General features: G+C 42.3%; 1 protein-coding gene across 1 annotated transcript in view; it reads right to left on the minus strand.

Moving 5' to 3' along the window:
* Positions 1 to 3270, minus strand: part of FOXK2 (forkhead box K2) — a 46925-nt gene extending 43655 nt beyond the window's left edge. Inside the window, exon 1 of the mRNA XM_068913432.1 lies at positions 2837 to 3270. Coding sequence (XP_068769533.1) covers positions 2837 to 3204 — 368 coding nt within the window. The 5' untranslated portion in view covers positions 3205 to 3270. The remainder of the gene's footprint in view (positions 1 to 2836) is intronic.
* Positions 3271 to 18336: the final 15066 nt, after the last annotated feature.

The raw sequence follows: 18336 nt of genomic DNA on the forward strand, positions 1-18336 counted from the left end.
TTTGCAGGAGACTACAGAGTCGTATTTCTGTTGTTCCCTTTCAGCCACAGGAAGTTCAGTAACATCATTAATGCAATCATGTTTCAATACTGTGCTGAAATCAAAAAAGGCCAAGGACACTGGAATTACATACAGTTATCAGGGACAATCAAATAAGACATTTCAAGTCTATAACGATATTTTACTTGGAGTCCTCTATAATCCACTTTTCACTAGAAAAGCCAGACAGAGATCAACCCTCCATTCTTGATTTTCAAGATTACTCAGAAACAAACGCAAGGAACAGGCCACCTTGACTTTTTTTAAACCTCCCCTGCCATTAAACAAAATATTCCAAACGACCGTGTACTCATATGCAAAGCATATTACTGGCAACACAGCAGGATTAAACAACAACAAAAATAGATCTAGTGATTACTTAGGCTGGAGGTTAGCAAGCATCAGTCTTGAACTCGCACCAAAACTGCTTTCTTTCCAATCATGTTTCAACAGCTAATTAATGTTTACCTTACACTGCAGTAACTAAGTTTGATTCTCAAAATCCAGCAGATCATCTCCACAGTGACTACTTAGATCTACAATGAAACTCAAGAACATGGCTACAAACAATATTAGTCATCAGTAATTCACAGTAATGACTCGGTATAAGCAGATAATGTCTGCTCTGAATTTGCCTACACTACTGCGTTAAAAAAAACACACACATACAACAACAAAAAAACCAAACTTTGCAAATACTGAAACTACTATTTCCCTATACAACTGTAGTACAGTTTTTCTTTCATAAACAGAAAATTTCACCTTTTTTTATATATAGTTTTTAGATTAGCTATAAAACAGTATTTGAAAATAAACTGATCTTTATCACCAATCTAACTATGACCCTGCAGATTTTGCCTGCCCTTCAAGACAAAACTCATCCCTATGTCTGTTGACTAAAGAAATCCCGGTTCATTGAGTGTACACATTGCTCCATTGTTTCTAGCAAGGACTGCAGGTATGTCACCTTTTATTTACAAAGCCTGACAGAAGATCACACCTACATTTTGTAACTAGGAGATAACTACTTTAACCAGCTTACCGATCTTGAAACTAAGGGCTACTAGCATGTAGTCTAAGAAATGGTGTAATCATTGAACACAGTTAAGTTTCAAGCAAATACTAGTTTCTGTAAGCACCACCTACACTCATGAAGAAATTGCAGCCGCACAGAAGATCTGTAGCACTGTTCATTAAAAGTGACACACGACAGGTCCTTCAGAATTTTCTTTCCCCTTAAAAGGTGACAACGTTGATAGAACTAACATAAATTACAAGTCAACGATTACATGGAGAGCATGAAGAAACAGTACTTCTTTTTTTCCCTGAGGACGTAAGCATTTAACATATTGCTACTAAGTACTCAAATTAATTCTAGACTGCTTACAAATCAAGCCATATAACACAACGCACAGCAACTTGCTTACAATTCGGGTATTATATCAAACTCTATTTATAGAGAAAAAAGTATTTGATCCATATTTTATAAGTGTGTTAGATTAAAATATAAGTTAACCACGTGCCAAATGACTATCAATATTAAAAAGCAGAAAGCAAAAATAGAAATTACGGTTAAAGGTCAAACAAGTCATCCAACTGTATTCATGATTATACAACTCCACACATACTGGCACTGTTAAACCTTTTCAGAATGAGCTTTTCCTAGAAAGCAGAAAGGTAAGACAACTTGATTTTTACAGAGGAACTGATTCAAGAAACTACCACTAAAGATGCAAAAAGGGGAAAAAATTCACCATCAGTATCCTAAACAAAGTTTAAAACCTTACGAGGCATTAGGACTGTGCCACTCGTGGCATACGTTCTGTAAAGGTAAAACAATCATAACCTTTTTTCCTCCACCGCTCTTGTAGAAAGAAAAAGGAAGACTGTGCGTATCATTTTCAGCACCAGACCTGTAAAATAACTTGATTTTTTTCGTACTTCTTCGGGAAGATATCTAAAATGATTCCAAACCAAAACACTTTCACTTTTCCTGCATGGGACTTCTCAAAACACAGATTATGTATTTACAGTTCAACATATCCTTAAACATAATAGGCCTCGCATACTCCCACAGCAAAATATTTTGCAAAGAGCGTTAATATTTTCTCATGGTAAAGGAATGTACTACCATCAAAAAGTCTCTTTATACGTTTATCGTCACATAAGGAAAGCGCGTATTAAGACACCAACAGAAGCATTTCACGTGGATGATTCAGTTTGACCGTAAAGACAAACGCTACAATTACGCAGAGATGCAGAAACTACCACACACAAAATCAAAAGGCAATCACACACACAAAACCACCCCCCTGCGCTCTGCAAAAGCACCGAGGGTGTTTCAAGATTTACTTAACCCCGATCCGAAATTCAAAAATCCCAGATACGTGGATAACCACTCGACTGGCTTCCTTTGCAGCACGTAAACAATACTCAAGGGTGTATCCGATTCTGTCGGCTAATTGCAATACCTCCAAGCGCTGGTGCAGGCGGATTTGCTCCCAAACTCACAACAGAGACTGCTACGTGCAAGACACGCCGCGGCGGGTGGGTCCCCGGCGCGGCCGGCACTGCCCGCTGCCCACCTGTGCGGCGGGGCAGCCGCGGGAGCTGGGGGCGCCGGGCCGGGCCGGGCCAGCAGGCCTAGGGGGCGGCTCGCCGCCTGTCACGCACCATGTGCCAGCCCAACGGCAACGGGGGCAGCCGGCGCGGCCGGCACCACCCCCGCCGCGGCAGCGGCTCCCCCGGGGCAGCCCGGCGCGGGGAGGACGGCAGGCCCGGCCGCCGCTCTACTCACACTCGGGGCAGCTGCAGCGGCGGCGCCCCCCGCCGCTGGAACACGCCGTCCACGAAGACGCCGTTCTTGCCGAGGCAGCGCAGGTAGAAGTCCCCGCCGCCGCCGCCGCCGCCTCCGCCGCCGCTGGCAGCGGCGGGGTCGCCCTGAGGCGGAGGCGGCGGCCCGTCCGCGCCGGCCGGCGGCGGCGGCGGGGGGGCAGCGGTGAAGATCTCCAGGTGGCGCCGGGAGATGAAGCTGGAGTGGCCCATGCTCACGTCCACCGAGCCCTGCGACGAGTTGCGGCCGATGGTCACCGAGCGCTTCTTCATGAGGTATTCGAACTCCCGGCCCTCCAGCCGGGCCACGGCCGCCGCCGCCGCCGCCGCCATCTTAGCGAGCGAGGGAGCGGGCCGCCCTCCGCTGCGCCCCTCCGCCCGCACCGGCCCCGCAGCCGCAGCCGCCGCCAGACACTAAGCAGGGAAGGGGCCGCCGCTCAACCCAACCTGACGCAGGCCGCCGCGCGCTGATGGACGGCGGCGCCGGGCCAATGGGCGGCCCGCACGCCCATGGGGCTATGGCGGCGCAGCCAATGGCGGGCGGCGCCGAGGCCAGCGCCGCTCAGCACGTTCGAGTGTCGGGGCCCAAGAGCAGGGGAAAGGCCCGGAAAACACGGAGCAGATCGGCGCGCCGCGGGAGCGGAGCGGAGCGGCCCTTGTGCCCGCGGCCGGGGCAGCGGCGCCCGCAGCGGGCAGAGCCCGGCCCCGGCCGCGGAGCCGGCGGCCCGAGGGCGCGGCGGGGCAGCCCTGCCCGCCGGCCGCGGGCGGAGCGGAGCGGAGCGGAGGCAGGGCCGCGCGGAGCCGGCGTGCCTGCCATCTTCCGCGCAGCCCCGGCCTCCCGCGGCGGCGGCGGCCGGGCCCGGCACCTGCGCCCGCTCCGCTCCGCTCGGCCGCGCTGGGCCCCGAGCGAGGCCCCGGCGCCTCCCCCGGCCCGGCTCTGGGACACCACCTTCGTGGTTTGTCACCCGAGGGATCGTGCGCTGCACGTGCCCTCTGCTAGCAACGCTTTCAGAAACAGCGTCTCCCTCCCTTCAGCACGGGGAAAGTAAGGAAGAAAAAAAAAAACACAACACACACACACACACACACACACACACACACACAAGAATGAAATAAACACGAGTACCTAAGCCTTGCGAGCCGTTACAGCACCTGAAAACTACTTTGTCTATAACTCCTGGGTGGCAAGGCTCTCTCAAATTTGGCCTCAAAAAGACGCCAGAGAAGAGAGGTCTAACACACCACGCATATTTGACTGCCTTTCTTAAAAATTGCGATAAAACTAGAGGTAACTCCCCATCTTGGAAATTGGAATCAGATTGTAACATCCACATAATGTACAAGTTCAACATGAAGCACAAGTAAAGTGCTTTTAAGTTAAAAAGTTTCTCAGGTAAGTCGGTCTGTCTATTTGTGCGTACGCCTCCCTCAGCTTAGTCCTAGTTTTCGTATAGGAAGTAGGGCACCAAAAAAAAGCAAGTGAACAATCTGACAGCAGGAGAAATCAGAACAAGACATCCAATTGCTGTAACAGTATCTTAGATACCTCTCTGAGGGTCACAGTACATTGACAGTGTCACAAATCAAAGCATGAAAAACAAATCAGGAATCCACACCAGCACTTTCGACTTCAAAATGTTACAGGCTACCAAAAGCAGACATCAATTGTACTCAATTATTCAAATGTAACATCTGTATTGGGAATGATTTACCTGATCAAAACCCTCCAGAAATGTTTGCATGTTCCTTTCTAATGGTAACAAAGACCAGGCACGCTGTCAGAATAGAGAAGTAAACAATTATGAAACACTTCTGGCTATAAATGGTGAAGAAACTTGTTTATGTCTGTATACAAAGTGTAAACATGGCAAACACGTCGTTGTAACGGTGCAGATAAACAAAAACTGAAAATATTTTAAGGTTAACACTAAGAAGCCTTTACAGGGCTTGAAGTTAGTTATCACTTACAGATATTTAAATACTCTGTTCAGTGGTACATGTATGAAAGTAGTCTTTAAAAACTTATTTATGCTGCTGTCAAAAACAATCAGTTTGTAACAAACATCTAGTACTAAATCTGAGATTCAAAGTTGTCTTTTTGCACATTTCAGTCCACAGATCTTTAATTGTAGGAACGTATGCATGCTTTGGAGCAGAACACAGTGCATGCTACATGCAAAGTTACAGCAACCTTTGTGTTTTTACTCTTGAGATGATACCAGCACTTATGAGCCGCTACAATACAGTTCCATACTGATAGGTACATTTATCCCACCAGATGTACACATCAAACGCAGTAAAATGCAGCAACAGTTTATAGAGATTTGGTTTCTCCTAAAGAAAACGTTAGTTAAATCTTGCCCACACTTTGGCATTTAGAATCAAGCTCTCTTCTACACCAGCCATACGTTTGGCACAGAAACTGTGGAGCTTCAGAAAGCCAGTTATGACTCCCCAATTCTCAACCTTTTCCTGTCCCTCGGCTCTGGTGTGAACTATAGCAACGCAGTGCCTGCTTTACTGACAACTGGTTAGGGATACAGAGGAACGTCAGCCCAAAGTTACCAATGGATTTCCATCTACTCCAACACCCACAGAGAGAGAGAACACAGGCAGACTGGAATCACAGCTCCTATCAGGCCAGCAGCTCTTTGTACCACTCACGGCTGCTCAGTTCACTGAAGTTAAATGCACTAATGTTACTTTAACATTTTCCATTATGTGATTCCAAACTTTAATTTGTATTAAAGTATTGGTGGTATCCAATACTAAATTCACAAAGCTGGAGCTCCTTCTTGTCCTTTTCTTAGTGGAGCAGTACAGAGAACAGTTACTGAGGTAGAATGCCGATACTTACACTTAGTAATATACGCTGAAATTATTTTCAAAGCGTCCTATGATCAGTATGCTACCCTATAAAAAGGGACAGAACACTAGCAGAGGGTCCATTTACTTTTGTATTACCAACACTATAGAGCACAAACCAAATTCTATTGTCAGAAGTCACAATCACTTTAAGATCTTTCTGACAACGTTTGTCTAAGCTAGTGTAGATTTAGTCCCTTTCTTTGTGACCATACAAAATTACATAGTTTTAGGTCATTCCAGCCTGCCTATTTGCAGTTCTGTTTTCTGTTGCAAAAAGTAGGAAACAGAGCAGCAGGACACAGGGGAACCATTTGTCCTACATAAAATTCAACAGTGCTGCGCTGGGTCTCTGGGTGGCCCAGAAATCCACTGCTTGAACACAACCTGGTCCCTGGTGTTGGAGGTGCACACATCTTCTCCCCACCAGTTCGAGGGTAACCAAAAGAGATTATTTTTCTCCCTCTGCCTTGTGTCCATTTTAGCTATTCAGGACAGGGCTCCAAGGGCTTCAAGTTACTGACCAAAATTTAATCTGCTGAGGTGCTGAGTAGCTGCAGCTCTCACTGAGGCTAAACAGGGTTTCAAAGCACAGGACATTGCACTCCTCCACTTCTGGCCCCTTTGCTTCATTTTCATCATTCTTCCAACTAACCAGGAAACAATCTGACTGAAGTTTAATCCAACCTTGTAAGTTTTATATCAGGTCTAATCCATGAATACACTTTTAATTAACTAAACTTGCCTTAAACGACTTATTTCTCAGATTTTTTCCTTTTTTTTTCTTGAAGCCCACGTTATAGCAACGCAAGGGCATTCATTTAGTCTTGCCTGGGGCTGGTAAATAGCAAACTGTCATATAATTGAAAGAAATAATCTAAAAGCATGAAAGACAACATCAGCTTTCTCATGACCTGTGTGTGCCCTGTAGCAGGGGTTATAAAGTGGAGAAGCCCTCTTCTGAAGATGCCACGTTTTCACTGATCCAATAGCATAGACTATTACGAGAGGAACTTGATCAATAATCTGTAGATTAAGTGATCCTATTCGCTCACTTTGACACAACCAACATTAAACAGCTTCTAAGAGCCATTAGGGGCTATCCGTAATCTTTTTCTTCCAGCAAGTGTCACAAGCTTCCAGTGAGATCTGGTTTCTGTTAAGAAGCCTAAGAAGTTGATTTGCAAAACCACTTTTCAGTAACGTTCGCATGCAATTTAACAAGATCAAGTATCAAAACATCAAAAACCTACAGAACTGTGAAGAAAGCTTTCACATAATGAGATACCCCCCTTCCCTGCCACCTGGCAACACACGCCTTTATTCTGTTTATTAGGTAAGGCCACTGTAACATTTTTCTCCAGCACACAGCCTCAAAACTGCTGCCATATACAACATGTATTTTTTAAGGTAAACCTGATAATCATACTGCAACTCTTTACGTGCTTTAACTTAAATTAAGAACGTGGGTAAAACGTTGCACGAACCACACTGCAATCTAATGATTTTCTTACAAGCGGATTCTGATCGAAGGAAAGGCTTAAAAAGCAGCAAGCAATTACTGCAAAATATAGAAATACAGAAAAATACCGAGTACATAAAAAACAGAACGATCAGGATGGCGCGAAATTCCCTCCCTCGTGACACAGCCAACTCTTGAAGTGACTGAAAACAGGAGAAAGTACTTAGTTTCACCTCAAAATAGTTATTTCCCCCCCCCCCCTTCAGTCTTTCCGATCTCGTTATTGAGGTAGAAAAGCAGGAGCGGCGCCGCCCGCCCCTCAGCCGGCAACTGCCGGCCGCCGCCTGACAGGAAAGCCGGGCTGCGCGCGCCCGCTCCCGGCGTGCCCCGCGGCCCCCGGCGGCTGACGCGTGTTTGTAAACACGGCGGGGCCGGGGGCGGCGCCCGGAGCGCGGAACCTCCGGCCCCGCCCCCGCGTCCTGTGAGGAAAAGGGCGCGAGGCAGAGCCGGCGGGGGCCGGCGGCCGCGCGCTGCTTTCTCACAGGGTTATTTCCCGCCTCGCCCGGGCGACGGTTAACGGCTGGCGCTGAAGCAGGGTTTTTGGTGTTTTTTTTTTTTTTTGTTTGGTGGTGGGGGGGGTTAAAAGCGGTGTTGCGGTGCGGGACGCCCACCGAAACGGTGCTGGGAACCGAGCGGTCGCCTCGGCCGAAACGACGACGCAGTTAAACGAACGCGGTTTAGTAACCAAAAACGCAGCGCGCAGCCCTAATTCCTCGCTTTGTTTCAAGTAACAGCAGACGGCAAAAGTTCAGACGAACAAACATTTTAAATTGCAAACATCCCAGCCACCCTCAGGATAGCATCTGTGTTGACAAGGCAGCCCTAAGTCCCAACACCACAGAAGGATTTTTGAACGCCACAGGAGCAATGCCGCATTTTAACTGGAAATGCTAAACCCCCGTTACTTTGCGTTTCAACCTTGCCTAACGTATGATCTTTGCCAAGTAAATTGCTAATTAACCTCTGCTCTTCTACTTCATGGTTAACAGTTCAACACCTCAGGGAAAGCTGGAATGATAATTCAAAAGCTTTTTTTTTTTTTAAAACCCACTTCTAAACAACAAACGATACTAGTTCTATCATTCTAAATTAAAGCCTTCAAAAATAATCACAGAAACGGAACCTTTTCAGCTGCAACATTCACTGTATTTAACGCTGATCACTACAGCTACTGCTGTTATGGCAACGGAGCACAACTCTCCCCTGATTTCCCCAAAAGATCCTGTGCCATTTTCACCACTGGACGTTCTTCCTTTCTCTTTGCTTGATCAAGAGAGGTATAACAACTCTCTGGCGTAAACAAACAGTTAAAAGCACCTGCTTAAACATACCTGAAACTGAAATGACGACTTTTCCCTTTTTCGCCATCAGAACAGGTCAGTTCTGTGACATCACTGTGGTTTTTTTTTTTTTTTTTTGCAGTCTTTGAGGGTTAAGATGCTATATAGTATTTCGTATGCATCTGCAGCTGTAAAAGCTTGAATAAAACAACAGAACTGGCCGTAAGCGCAAGGAACGGCTGGCACCTCTCTTTTAGAGGAAAAGCAACACTAGAATACAGCAAGCCTGATCACCGTAACAGAATTTGTTACTCTCCCAGAGCTTTGAAATCAACTCTGTTCCAGTCTCCTTTCAGCACTCCCATGTCTCATACCTTTACGGCACAGCATCATACATAAACTAAACCTTCTAAAAACTGAAGCAGATGAAGCTGCTCAAATCCGGCTTATCTGGAAGAGGAGGCGATGCAGCAGCACCACTCTAAGACGAGACAGATGCGAGTTCTACCAAAACAGTAATGCAAGTTGCAGTTTGGATGGCAGAGGAAGGCAGAAGGGTGGGAGCGGAGAGCGTAAGATAGGGTAGCCAACACGGGTAAAAGATAAAATGATTTACATTAGTTAAAACCAGACAGGAATTACAGAAGTTTGAATAAACTACATAAAACAGATAGCCAAAGGCAAATTAAAGCCAATACAAAGTGTAAAGCAACGAGCACCAAGAAGAAAAACATAAAATATCATTTTCATGATACAGCATTCTAATTTAGCTCTCTCATTTCAGGAGGAGAGAAAACAAAGCTGTTATGAAAAGCAGAGGCTTTTTTAATCAATGCCATCCTCTAAACTAACAGCCACAGAGAGCAGGACAGTGAAAAATACAGAGATGCAGATTGTCTGTCTTTTCTGAAGTACTGCTCACTCAGTCACAAAGGATAACTGCAGAACGAAGTAAGGTTCAGAGAAGAGCAGCTGAGATGATTAGGTATGAAATAACTCTTACACCAAGGCTGAGAAACTGCGATTGTTTTCAGCAGAGAAGAGGCAAACACGATCGAAAAAATTTAACAACAAGTAGAAAGCACAGTGGGAACAATCTCATCCTCCATGATCAGGTATTATATTAAAAGACAGGAAATTGGCTTAAGACCTGAATTCAAAGCACATATTGATGCATGAAAGATTATATAAGGGATATTATGGTAACAGTAGTATTTTTCATATTCATATTAAACGTGTAGCTTTTCAAATTCTGTAGCTAAAGCGTGAAAAGCTTAAAATAGCAAATTTTCACCTGATTCCTATTAGAAACCCAAAGGACCACCTATTTTCTCTATTTATGCAACACCTAGCAAGAATGGGTCTTGCCAGAGATTGCATTTCCAAGGACTACAGACACAAGATGGAGCTGCTTGTGAGGCTCCTTTTTCTGAATACAGAGACAAGATGTTGAAGTACAAAAGTCTTGGGTCTGGTCCAATAGATTCTCTTATGTTCCTAATATTAGGTCTCAAAACATTCAAAATGGTTCTAGCATTTGATAGGTTTTCTATGAAACTGACTGAAGTGCATGCCTAATCTTCAAAACATAAATCAAAGGATGTAAAGATCTGATAGACGAGAGAGAGATCTGCGCTGTTAACTTCTTTCGGGGAGCGGAGCACGTAAAACAGTTTCTTCTTGGAAAACACTTTCTCTGTGGGCAACAAAGATAAACAAGTCAGATCTACAGAAATCTGGATGTGGCAGGAGTAACTGATTATTTTCTCCCAAATTGCATGATGAAAATAAAAACAGAAGACTGCATAAATGATCTGACTGACAACAAAAAGCACCTTAAAATCATTTAGAAAAATGCAAACAAATGCCAGGCTGGACTGATTATGTTTGAGTCTTGTGCGAGTACTCAGGGTGTTCAACCAGACTGGAAAAAAAAAAGGGGGGGGGGGCAATCTACAAAAATTTCTAGCATGCAGGAGTCTTTTTGAGATTCAGCGATTCAGAGACATTTTAACGTGACTACTAATACATAAAGGACAGCACACGGACTGGTCTGTGACTACTGTTTTTTTTTCCCTAGTTATGGGTTATCAATACAACACATGAATACTGAAATACTGTGGAGAAAACACGACACAGAAACGCAACCCAATTTACATCTGCTAGAAAGAGGCAGAAAGATCTCACTATCGCTTCTACATTTTCACCCAGGTCATATCTCATAACCGCTCTAAAAGTCAGTCCCTCGGGGAAATACAGAGCAAACAAAACCCGAGGAAAATGGTTCCCTTGCGTAGATATTGAAAACACCAACAAACCATCACTGAAATTCCAAGCTTGGGAGCAGAAAAACAAAGGCTCCAGGTGGCCGATCAGTATCGGCAGTCAGAAAGACCACTCTGCAAGGCACAACCAGCAGCGGTGTGATCAGAAAGCCACAGAGGTAGTCATTCCTGACAGATGTCCGACAGACAGAGGAATAAATCTTTCTCGTCTCTGAGGACTCAAGAAGTTTTTCAAAGCTCATTTCCTACTCTACCTCCATTTGTTTATTCTGTTAATTGAATTAGTCTGTGGTTAATTTTAGTTGGCATTGTTCTATTTGCATTTCATTTTCGGAAAAGGAAGGATGCAACAGACCGTGCTCAAATCAGCAAATAAACGAATTGCATTGTGACTAGGATCAGAAGCAAAGCCCAGTTTCTTACAGTGTTCTTGTGTGATGTTTATTACACAGCACTTTGCGAGGCAGCCCCGTTGCCAACAGGAATTGCCTGTTTGGAACATGACAAAGCTGAGCAGAACAAGAACGTGAAACAATTCACTTTTAATTTTTACAGTTGCTTCACTGACTTGTTATTAAATAACTGAGTAAGACACAAGCATGCGTCAAGTAAAAATGCACACGTTGCTCAGAAAAACAATAGAAGAAAACGAATTCTCACTGTAAAGCATGGAAAGCTAATCTGGAACAGAAGCTGTTACACATGTATATATTTTATACACTTATCTCTATATACATATTACGCAAATATATTAAAAAGCTGAAGGTGGACTATAGCAGTGAAGAAAGGCAGTAACATACATCAGCTACTTAGCACAGCATGTACATAGCATCAGCGATGGGACTTTTCAGTCTGTAATTTGTCAGAGCCAGAAGCCCTTCACGCAACCTGCATCTTGCTAAGCACAAAAGCTTTGCAGTTTACTCCTGAAAGTACAGAATGCTAATATAGCAATAGCAAAATCTAGATATGGTCTTAAAAAAAAAAAAAAGAACAAAAACAACCAAAAAAAACCTAGCAACTATCTAACTCTTAAGAAATAAATAAAAGCATGCACTGGGAGCAGAAGTAGCAAGAGCTGAAATATCAGTAAGCCACAGCTAAAATACACATATTTCCCTCTATCCCAAAGGCACAAACTTGAAATTTAAATAAATCACACTTTCACACTTTACTGTTAACTTTTCTAATACAAAATATTTTTGCAAAGCACATCTCCCCATAGAAATATTAATTTTGGAACATGCAGGCCTGTCAGTACTGATCGACGACTTGAAAAGTTCACCTAATTTGAAGTCAGCAACTCCCCACTTTAATTACTATGTTGGCAGGCTCCGTGGATTAGTTTTTTCTAATCAGTCTCAAATGACCACTGCTTGGACAAGCTTTGAAGGTGGCAATATGGATTTAGTGTGTTAATACTACAGTACCCTTAGGAACTGTACTGGGTAAAAGGTTGCTGAGATTGCATGTTAAGTTTCTTATTCTTTTTACGGCCTCTCTATGACTGAAGCATGTTTCTGTAATGTCACAAGATTTCTATATTCTCATTCTTCCATTCTGCCCTTACTTTGATTAAACAAAAAAGCAAATAAGAGCATGCTTCCTGTAATTAACAGCAGTAAAACAGTCTTCAATTACTTCTACCAGATACCATTTTCCTTACACAGATTTTCAACTTTTTTTCTGAAAATCAGACATCTGTGATTCTTTTCATCTTTACAGTGTCAACAAGCCTAAAAACCTAAATATACTCAAAATCTCAACTCAATAATTTTCTTCTCCCTTCATAAGAAAAGACTGAAAGGCTATTATTTCTAAGATAGGAACCACAATAATTCCCCCGAGTCAGGGAGGAAAAAAAACGCGTCACAATCACAGATACAGATATTGTACTATTCATCACCCACTAGCGTTAACTTTTTTGTGAGCCAACAGGAGGTCTGAAGTTGGCAAAAACCTAATACTCAAACTGTTGGAAAGCAGGATGCAACAAGAAGAGAAACTGAAATCAAATAGAACAAGATTAGAATGAACGAGCAAGAACGGTGAGCAGGAAATAACAAAGCATCAGTGGATATCCAAACAGGAACACGTTTGCCTCTAATCACGACTCTCTTGCTTTTTCCAATTCCACATAGGGAATTTCAAAGAGAAGACTTCCTCTCTTTGAGGACTGATGATTTCACTATACCACAAAGATACTATATCATTAAATGCACTGATACTGCACTGCATTTTGAAACTCTCCTTTGCCGTATTACACAACAACAGAGATCTACTATCAAAAAGTAATCAGCATTTGAATTAAGTGAATTTAAAACTTTGAAACATTTACTAAGTATCCTCATAAAAGCCTCCCCCCGCCCCAAGTATTTTTAGGAAGGGATGAGGTAAAGTAGGGAAACGAAGAAAAACGAGTTCTTAAAGGCAGCATTCCCAAAACTCTTCATTATAAGTTAAATGCTTAATATCCCGTTTCTAATGCTCAACTGGGTTTTAATTTGTCACTGAAAGTGGTATTATGTGGTACCTCTGGTGCCTAGAGGTACCAGAATAATTTGGCAGAATAGTTTAAGTAACTGGATCAGCTTTTTCCTCAATGTTTTTATGAATGACTACATGATTAAAAGATACCTCCTATCAAAGATAAATATTTAGTCAACACAGTTCAATACCAAGGTTTCCACAGTAGTGTCATTTCCTGTTCTCGCCACCAGTTCCCATACTTACAGCATCTCCCATTGTGCCAGTAAATGTTTGTATGACTAAGTGACAAATCAGAGTCAAGAAATGACAGGAATGAAAAAAATGACACAACACCATTTTGGGGGTAGATTTTTCCCAGCCAGATGAGTTCCCCTATCCAATTCACCACCTGGACTCTCACATTGCTGTGCTGTTAGAGGGAGAGGCCATGGCGAGACCAGAATAAATGCCCAGGGGCAGGGGGGAGCACAGCAGCTGCGGAAGCGGTGCCACTGGAACGCGAGCCGAGGCCTCCAGTTACAAACACGCATCAGAGTGCCCATTCAATATCTGAATTCCAGTTAGCCTGAGCAGACCAAAGACTACAGCTTTGGCAAGCTTATCCGAAAATAGACAAGCACCCTTTTCTTACATATATGTTTGAACCTTACTTATTCTTGAAATAGCGTGCAACTATTTCTATCTCATGGCCAGACTTAAAGGAACATACGTGCCTATTTAGGCCCATCTTAGATATAACTAGACATCGGGTCTCCATGAATTACAGGAACAGTTGTTTTCTACATGTACATGAAAATGCACATGATGCTTCCTCCACAGGTGTCTTGGGCTAACATATATCAAAGCTCACAGCCAATGGGCAATCTGTTGAGCTCTCTGTGGTCGGATCTGCGTTTGTCCATGTTCGCAGTTGCCAGACTACACTAACATATCGAATCAGGAGTCTCAGCACGTTAAAGACAAGAAACCTTTTCATCTGTGAGAACCCTCTATTGCAACCTGTATTTTCAGCTGCCTTTCTGGGAAAGAAAATGGGAGACAATCATTGAGATATACTAAATATGGTGCAATCTCAAATATCCACAAGTAGTTTTACCTAATTTGGGATTAAACATAGCACAGGAGATATCAGTGCTGCTCTGTACAGAATCAATTTAAGTCACCCAAGATTGACGGCTGAAGCACAGGATAAACACAACTGTACTACACTCAAAGCCAGCTTGAGTTTATCGTATAACGGAGTTTTTAAAACTACAATACTGCTTATAGGATCGGGTTCTTTGCCACTGAAGATACCTCCTGTTTTAGTGTTACAAAGTCTTCATTTCTAAAATTTAAATTAATTCTGGAAACCAGGTGCCTTCAAGAACTGCTTTGAAAGGATTCTTTAAATAAAGCTTACAAACACAGACAAAGTTGTTCTGTCAGAACGTCTTCCAATGCGTGCAGTAAGCCCGACCACCCAAGAAGTACCGTCTAATACAGTGAAGAGACTTGCACCGGACCTGCCAAAGGCATTTTAAGAAAACCACATGCACCTTTTATTACAGAAGGGGTTCTTCACTCTGGATTAGGTCTAGACCCTCAACTTCGCCAACCACTTAAACTGGCAAGATTCCTCCCGTTTGAAGATTTCATAGATATTCTAATGCCTCTTTACTACCAAGGGTGGAGAGAAATAACAGGAAAAAAAACCAACAACTACATAAAGACACAATATCCTGTCTTGAAAAACAATGACATCTTTAGCTATCATTACAATGTCCAAAAAGCACTTCTTTTTCTGGCAAAAGATTTATATGTATATACAGTTTTTCACTTAACATGGCTAAAATGCAAAGAGTTAATGTAACTAAGATCCAGCTTAGAAAGTTAAGTACCATCATATCACCCTACTAGATACCTTGATTTTTTCAAGGTCTGTATCTAATGATGTTCAGCGCACGTTCACCTAAATTTTCTTACTAATACAAACATGGGCTGATTTTAAACACCAAACATAACAGTGATAACATAAGAAAGAAAAGTCAGCACAGTATTTACGGTCATCCCGGTTCAGACCGTATCCTCTCAAAGCTGGAAAAAATAAGGTCCTTCTGGTGTACCTTAAACATTCTCTATGTGCACACAGACTTTGGCATAAGCAAAAGGCATTAAAAGCAGTATTTGGCTGTACTTGTACAATTTAGGTGTCTAAATATATTCATTTAATGTTAAAAGTATTCTCATACTGTAAGGTATTTACCTTAAAAATATGCATCAGGGCTTCAACTACAACAATAATGGTAAAAAAAAGCACAGAAAAAAAGAATGTAGTAATGCAAGAAGATCCAGAATGTCAGATTCATACGTCCTATAAAGCAATTCAACTTTTCAAAATGCTAGAAAGTATTTGGAGATTTTCAAAACTCAGCTAGACAAGGCCCTGAATAACCTGATTCAACCTTGAAGTCAGCCCTGCTTTGAGCAGGAGGCTGGATAAGATGACCTTCAGGGGATCCTTCCAACCTAAGTTAGCCTATGATTTGATAAAATAAATTGGAGAGTGGGAGTGTTTTTGCATACACACACACACTTGCCCTCTTTCTTTCTAGATACCCTAGCCAGTCTCTGGCTAAAACTGCATCGAGTACTGCACGTAAAGCAAGATTACAGACATCTAACTAAACGGTAGACTGAGCATTCCTGCCCAAGTATTTTGATACCCGAAATACAGATCTATTTTACTTTGATAGACAGAAGAGCTACTGAATGAAGTGGCAAATACGTAAGTCTTCTCAAATTCATCAGTTATATCTGATCTTAGAAGTGTTCAATTCATCTCTTGACTCCTCTTCATGAACACACAACTCTCATTCCCCGGTTTTGACTCCTGCAGTAGTGAGGAATCTCTGCGGAACTACAAGGATGAAACAGTAGCTGCCTCTACGGAGACATCAGAAAAGAGAGGAAGTAAGCTTGTCCCGAGACAGGCAACCACTCAAGGCACAAAGAAACCCATCAGGTTCGTTATTCCTCTCAAACTCATATTCTTCATTTACCCACCTCAGACTGAAACTCCACTACTACTCCACAAGTCTTCCTCTGACGCCTCTTCCCTTCTACCATCCACTGACCAGCATTTTCAGCAGTGACTCACGAGCATGTGCTTAACATGACACATTGCTGAAACTCTTTTGGGGTGTCCTGATTTAGAAACCCAAGAGACATGTCATTAATAGCACAGACAGAAGACTTGAAAATTTATTGAAAAAGTAATGACAAGTATCATCACACTTATGATAGCATTTCCTATATTTTTTGTCGATGAGTGATCATGCCTTACAAAAACTGCACATGGAATTTATTCCTATTTTACTACAGAAGAAAAAAAAAGGTTGGGGGGAGGGGGGAAGAGAGAGAGAGGCAACTTGCACAAAAACATCTGCTAAGCCTGAAGAACTCGGAATAAAACTAGATTCCTGCATCTCCATTATATACCTAAACAATATGTCTAGGTGTAGAGCTCTGCTTCCTCCTGGACTTTTGGCAGCGTGATCAGGCCTTATAAACAGGCATTTAGAATAAGAAGAGCTGAAGAATTGCAAACAGCCATTCTAAAGGGTAAGAACATAAAGCCTTTAAACGTTGTTATTTTCCACAGGAGAAATCTACTCTACAGTCTCTCTGTTACCTCAATTCTACCTTCTCTCTCTCTCTATATACATATATCACTGGTACCTGTGGCTACAAAATTGCTTAACTCACAGTTTAAAGCAAGATGCAAATTTCTTTTCAAATAAGCTTTTTTTCCAAGTTTTTCAGTTATTAACTATAAAGGTAAACCACAACATAGGACAGATCACCTTTTCCGAACAGAATATTTAAACTCTTCATGTAATACTAACAGTTGTTCAGGTAGTGAATTATTGTGTTTAAAAAAAACAATCACTTTTTGGCAAGGCAAAATAACGGAAAGGAACAAAGCTTTCCAGTTTATATGAAAATTGGTGTGATGTAAGTTAAATTCTTAAGTTAACGGTTTGAAATTCAAGTTCCAACACAAGATCTGTTCTTATTTGGATGCAAGCTTCCTCGTTTACCTCAGCTTAGATACAACTTAAATACATTTCAATAATTTCTTAGCAGATTTTCATTTCAAAACAGATGCACAAACCAAAGGAAACCAATTGGGGTAGAACAGCCACATTAAAAATGCCCTCATTTTTAAAACATTCAGGTAAGAAATCTATACTCACTATTGTTAAGAACCCAACTATTTTGCTTACAGCAATTCATGTATGCATATTCATGTATGTGTATATATACACATACATGTATGTATAGATTCTTAATATATCATTGGAATGATAGTGTAAACAATCTTGATAGGTTTAGGTCTTACATTCAAACACATTCCAGTTCAGCAGTTCCCATACTATGCTATTTTGTCTTTGACAGGAGCGTAGCCATTGCCATATTCTTGGCAGAAGCAGAATCTCTTTCAGCATCATTACCGTTCATTCTCCTGCAAGTTTACCGGGAAATACTAATGCTAATATTCTGCTCCGTAAGAGTCAGATATTCAAAAGCATATGTTGATATAATAAAGCAAAATAAATCATCCCTGCATGTTATAAAACCGCAAAGGAATTTGAAGAAGTCTACTTTTCTTTCAACTTTTCTGCAAGCTGAACTACTTGTCTAACGTAAGATTTGAGGGAAAACACATTTGTCTTATATGAATCATACTCTACTCAAGCACTATGCATCAGAATAACCTTTCTGCCAGCAACTTCTACTAGTCAGTGCACTGCAAAACATCACACATTTGCAATATTAGTCTACTTCCACAAGAATAAGTGGTTAAATAATATCAATTATTTTGATTGTGCACTTGTAAAGACACAAGAACTGGACAGAGCAGGCTGACAAGATAGCGCTCAAACGTGACAGAGGGAAAGAGCTCCTTACTGAAATTTCTCTACTGCAATCGCATGTTCTTTTGCTGATCTGGCAAACTTTGGAGGAAAACATAACCATT

The sequence above is a fragment of the Struthio camelus genome, chromosome 19, assembly GCF_040807025.1.
Source record: "Struthio camelus isolate bStrCam1 chromosome 19, bStrCam1.hap1, whole genome shotgun sequence".
NCBI lineage: Eukaryota > Metazoa > Chordata > Aves > Struthioniformes > Struthionidae > Struthio > Struthio camelus.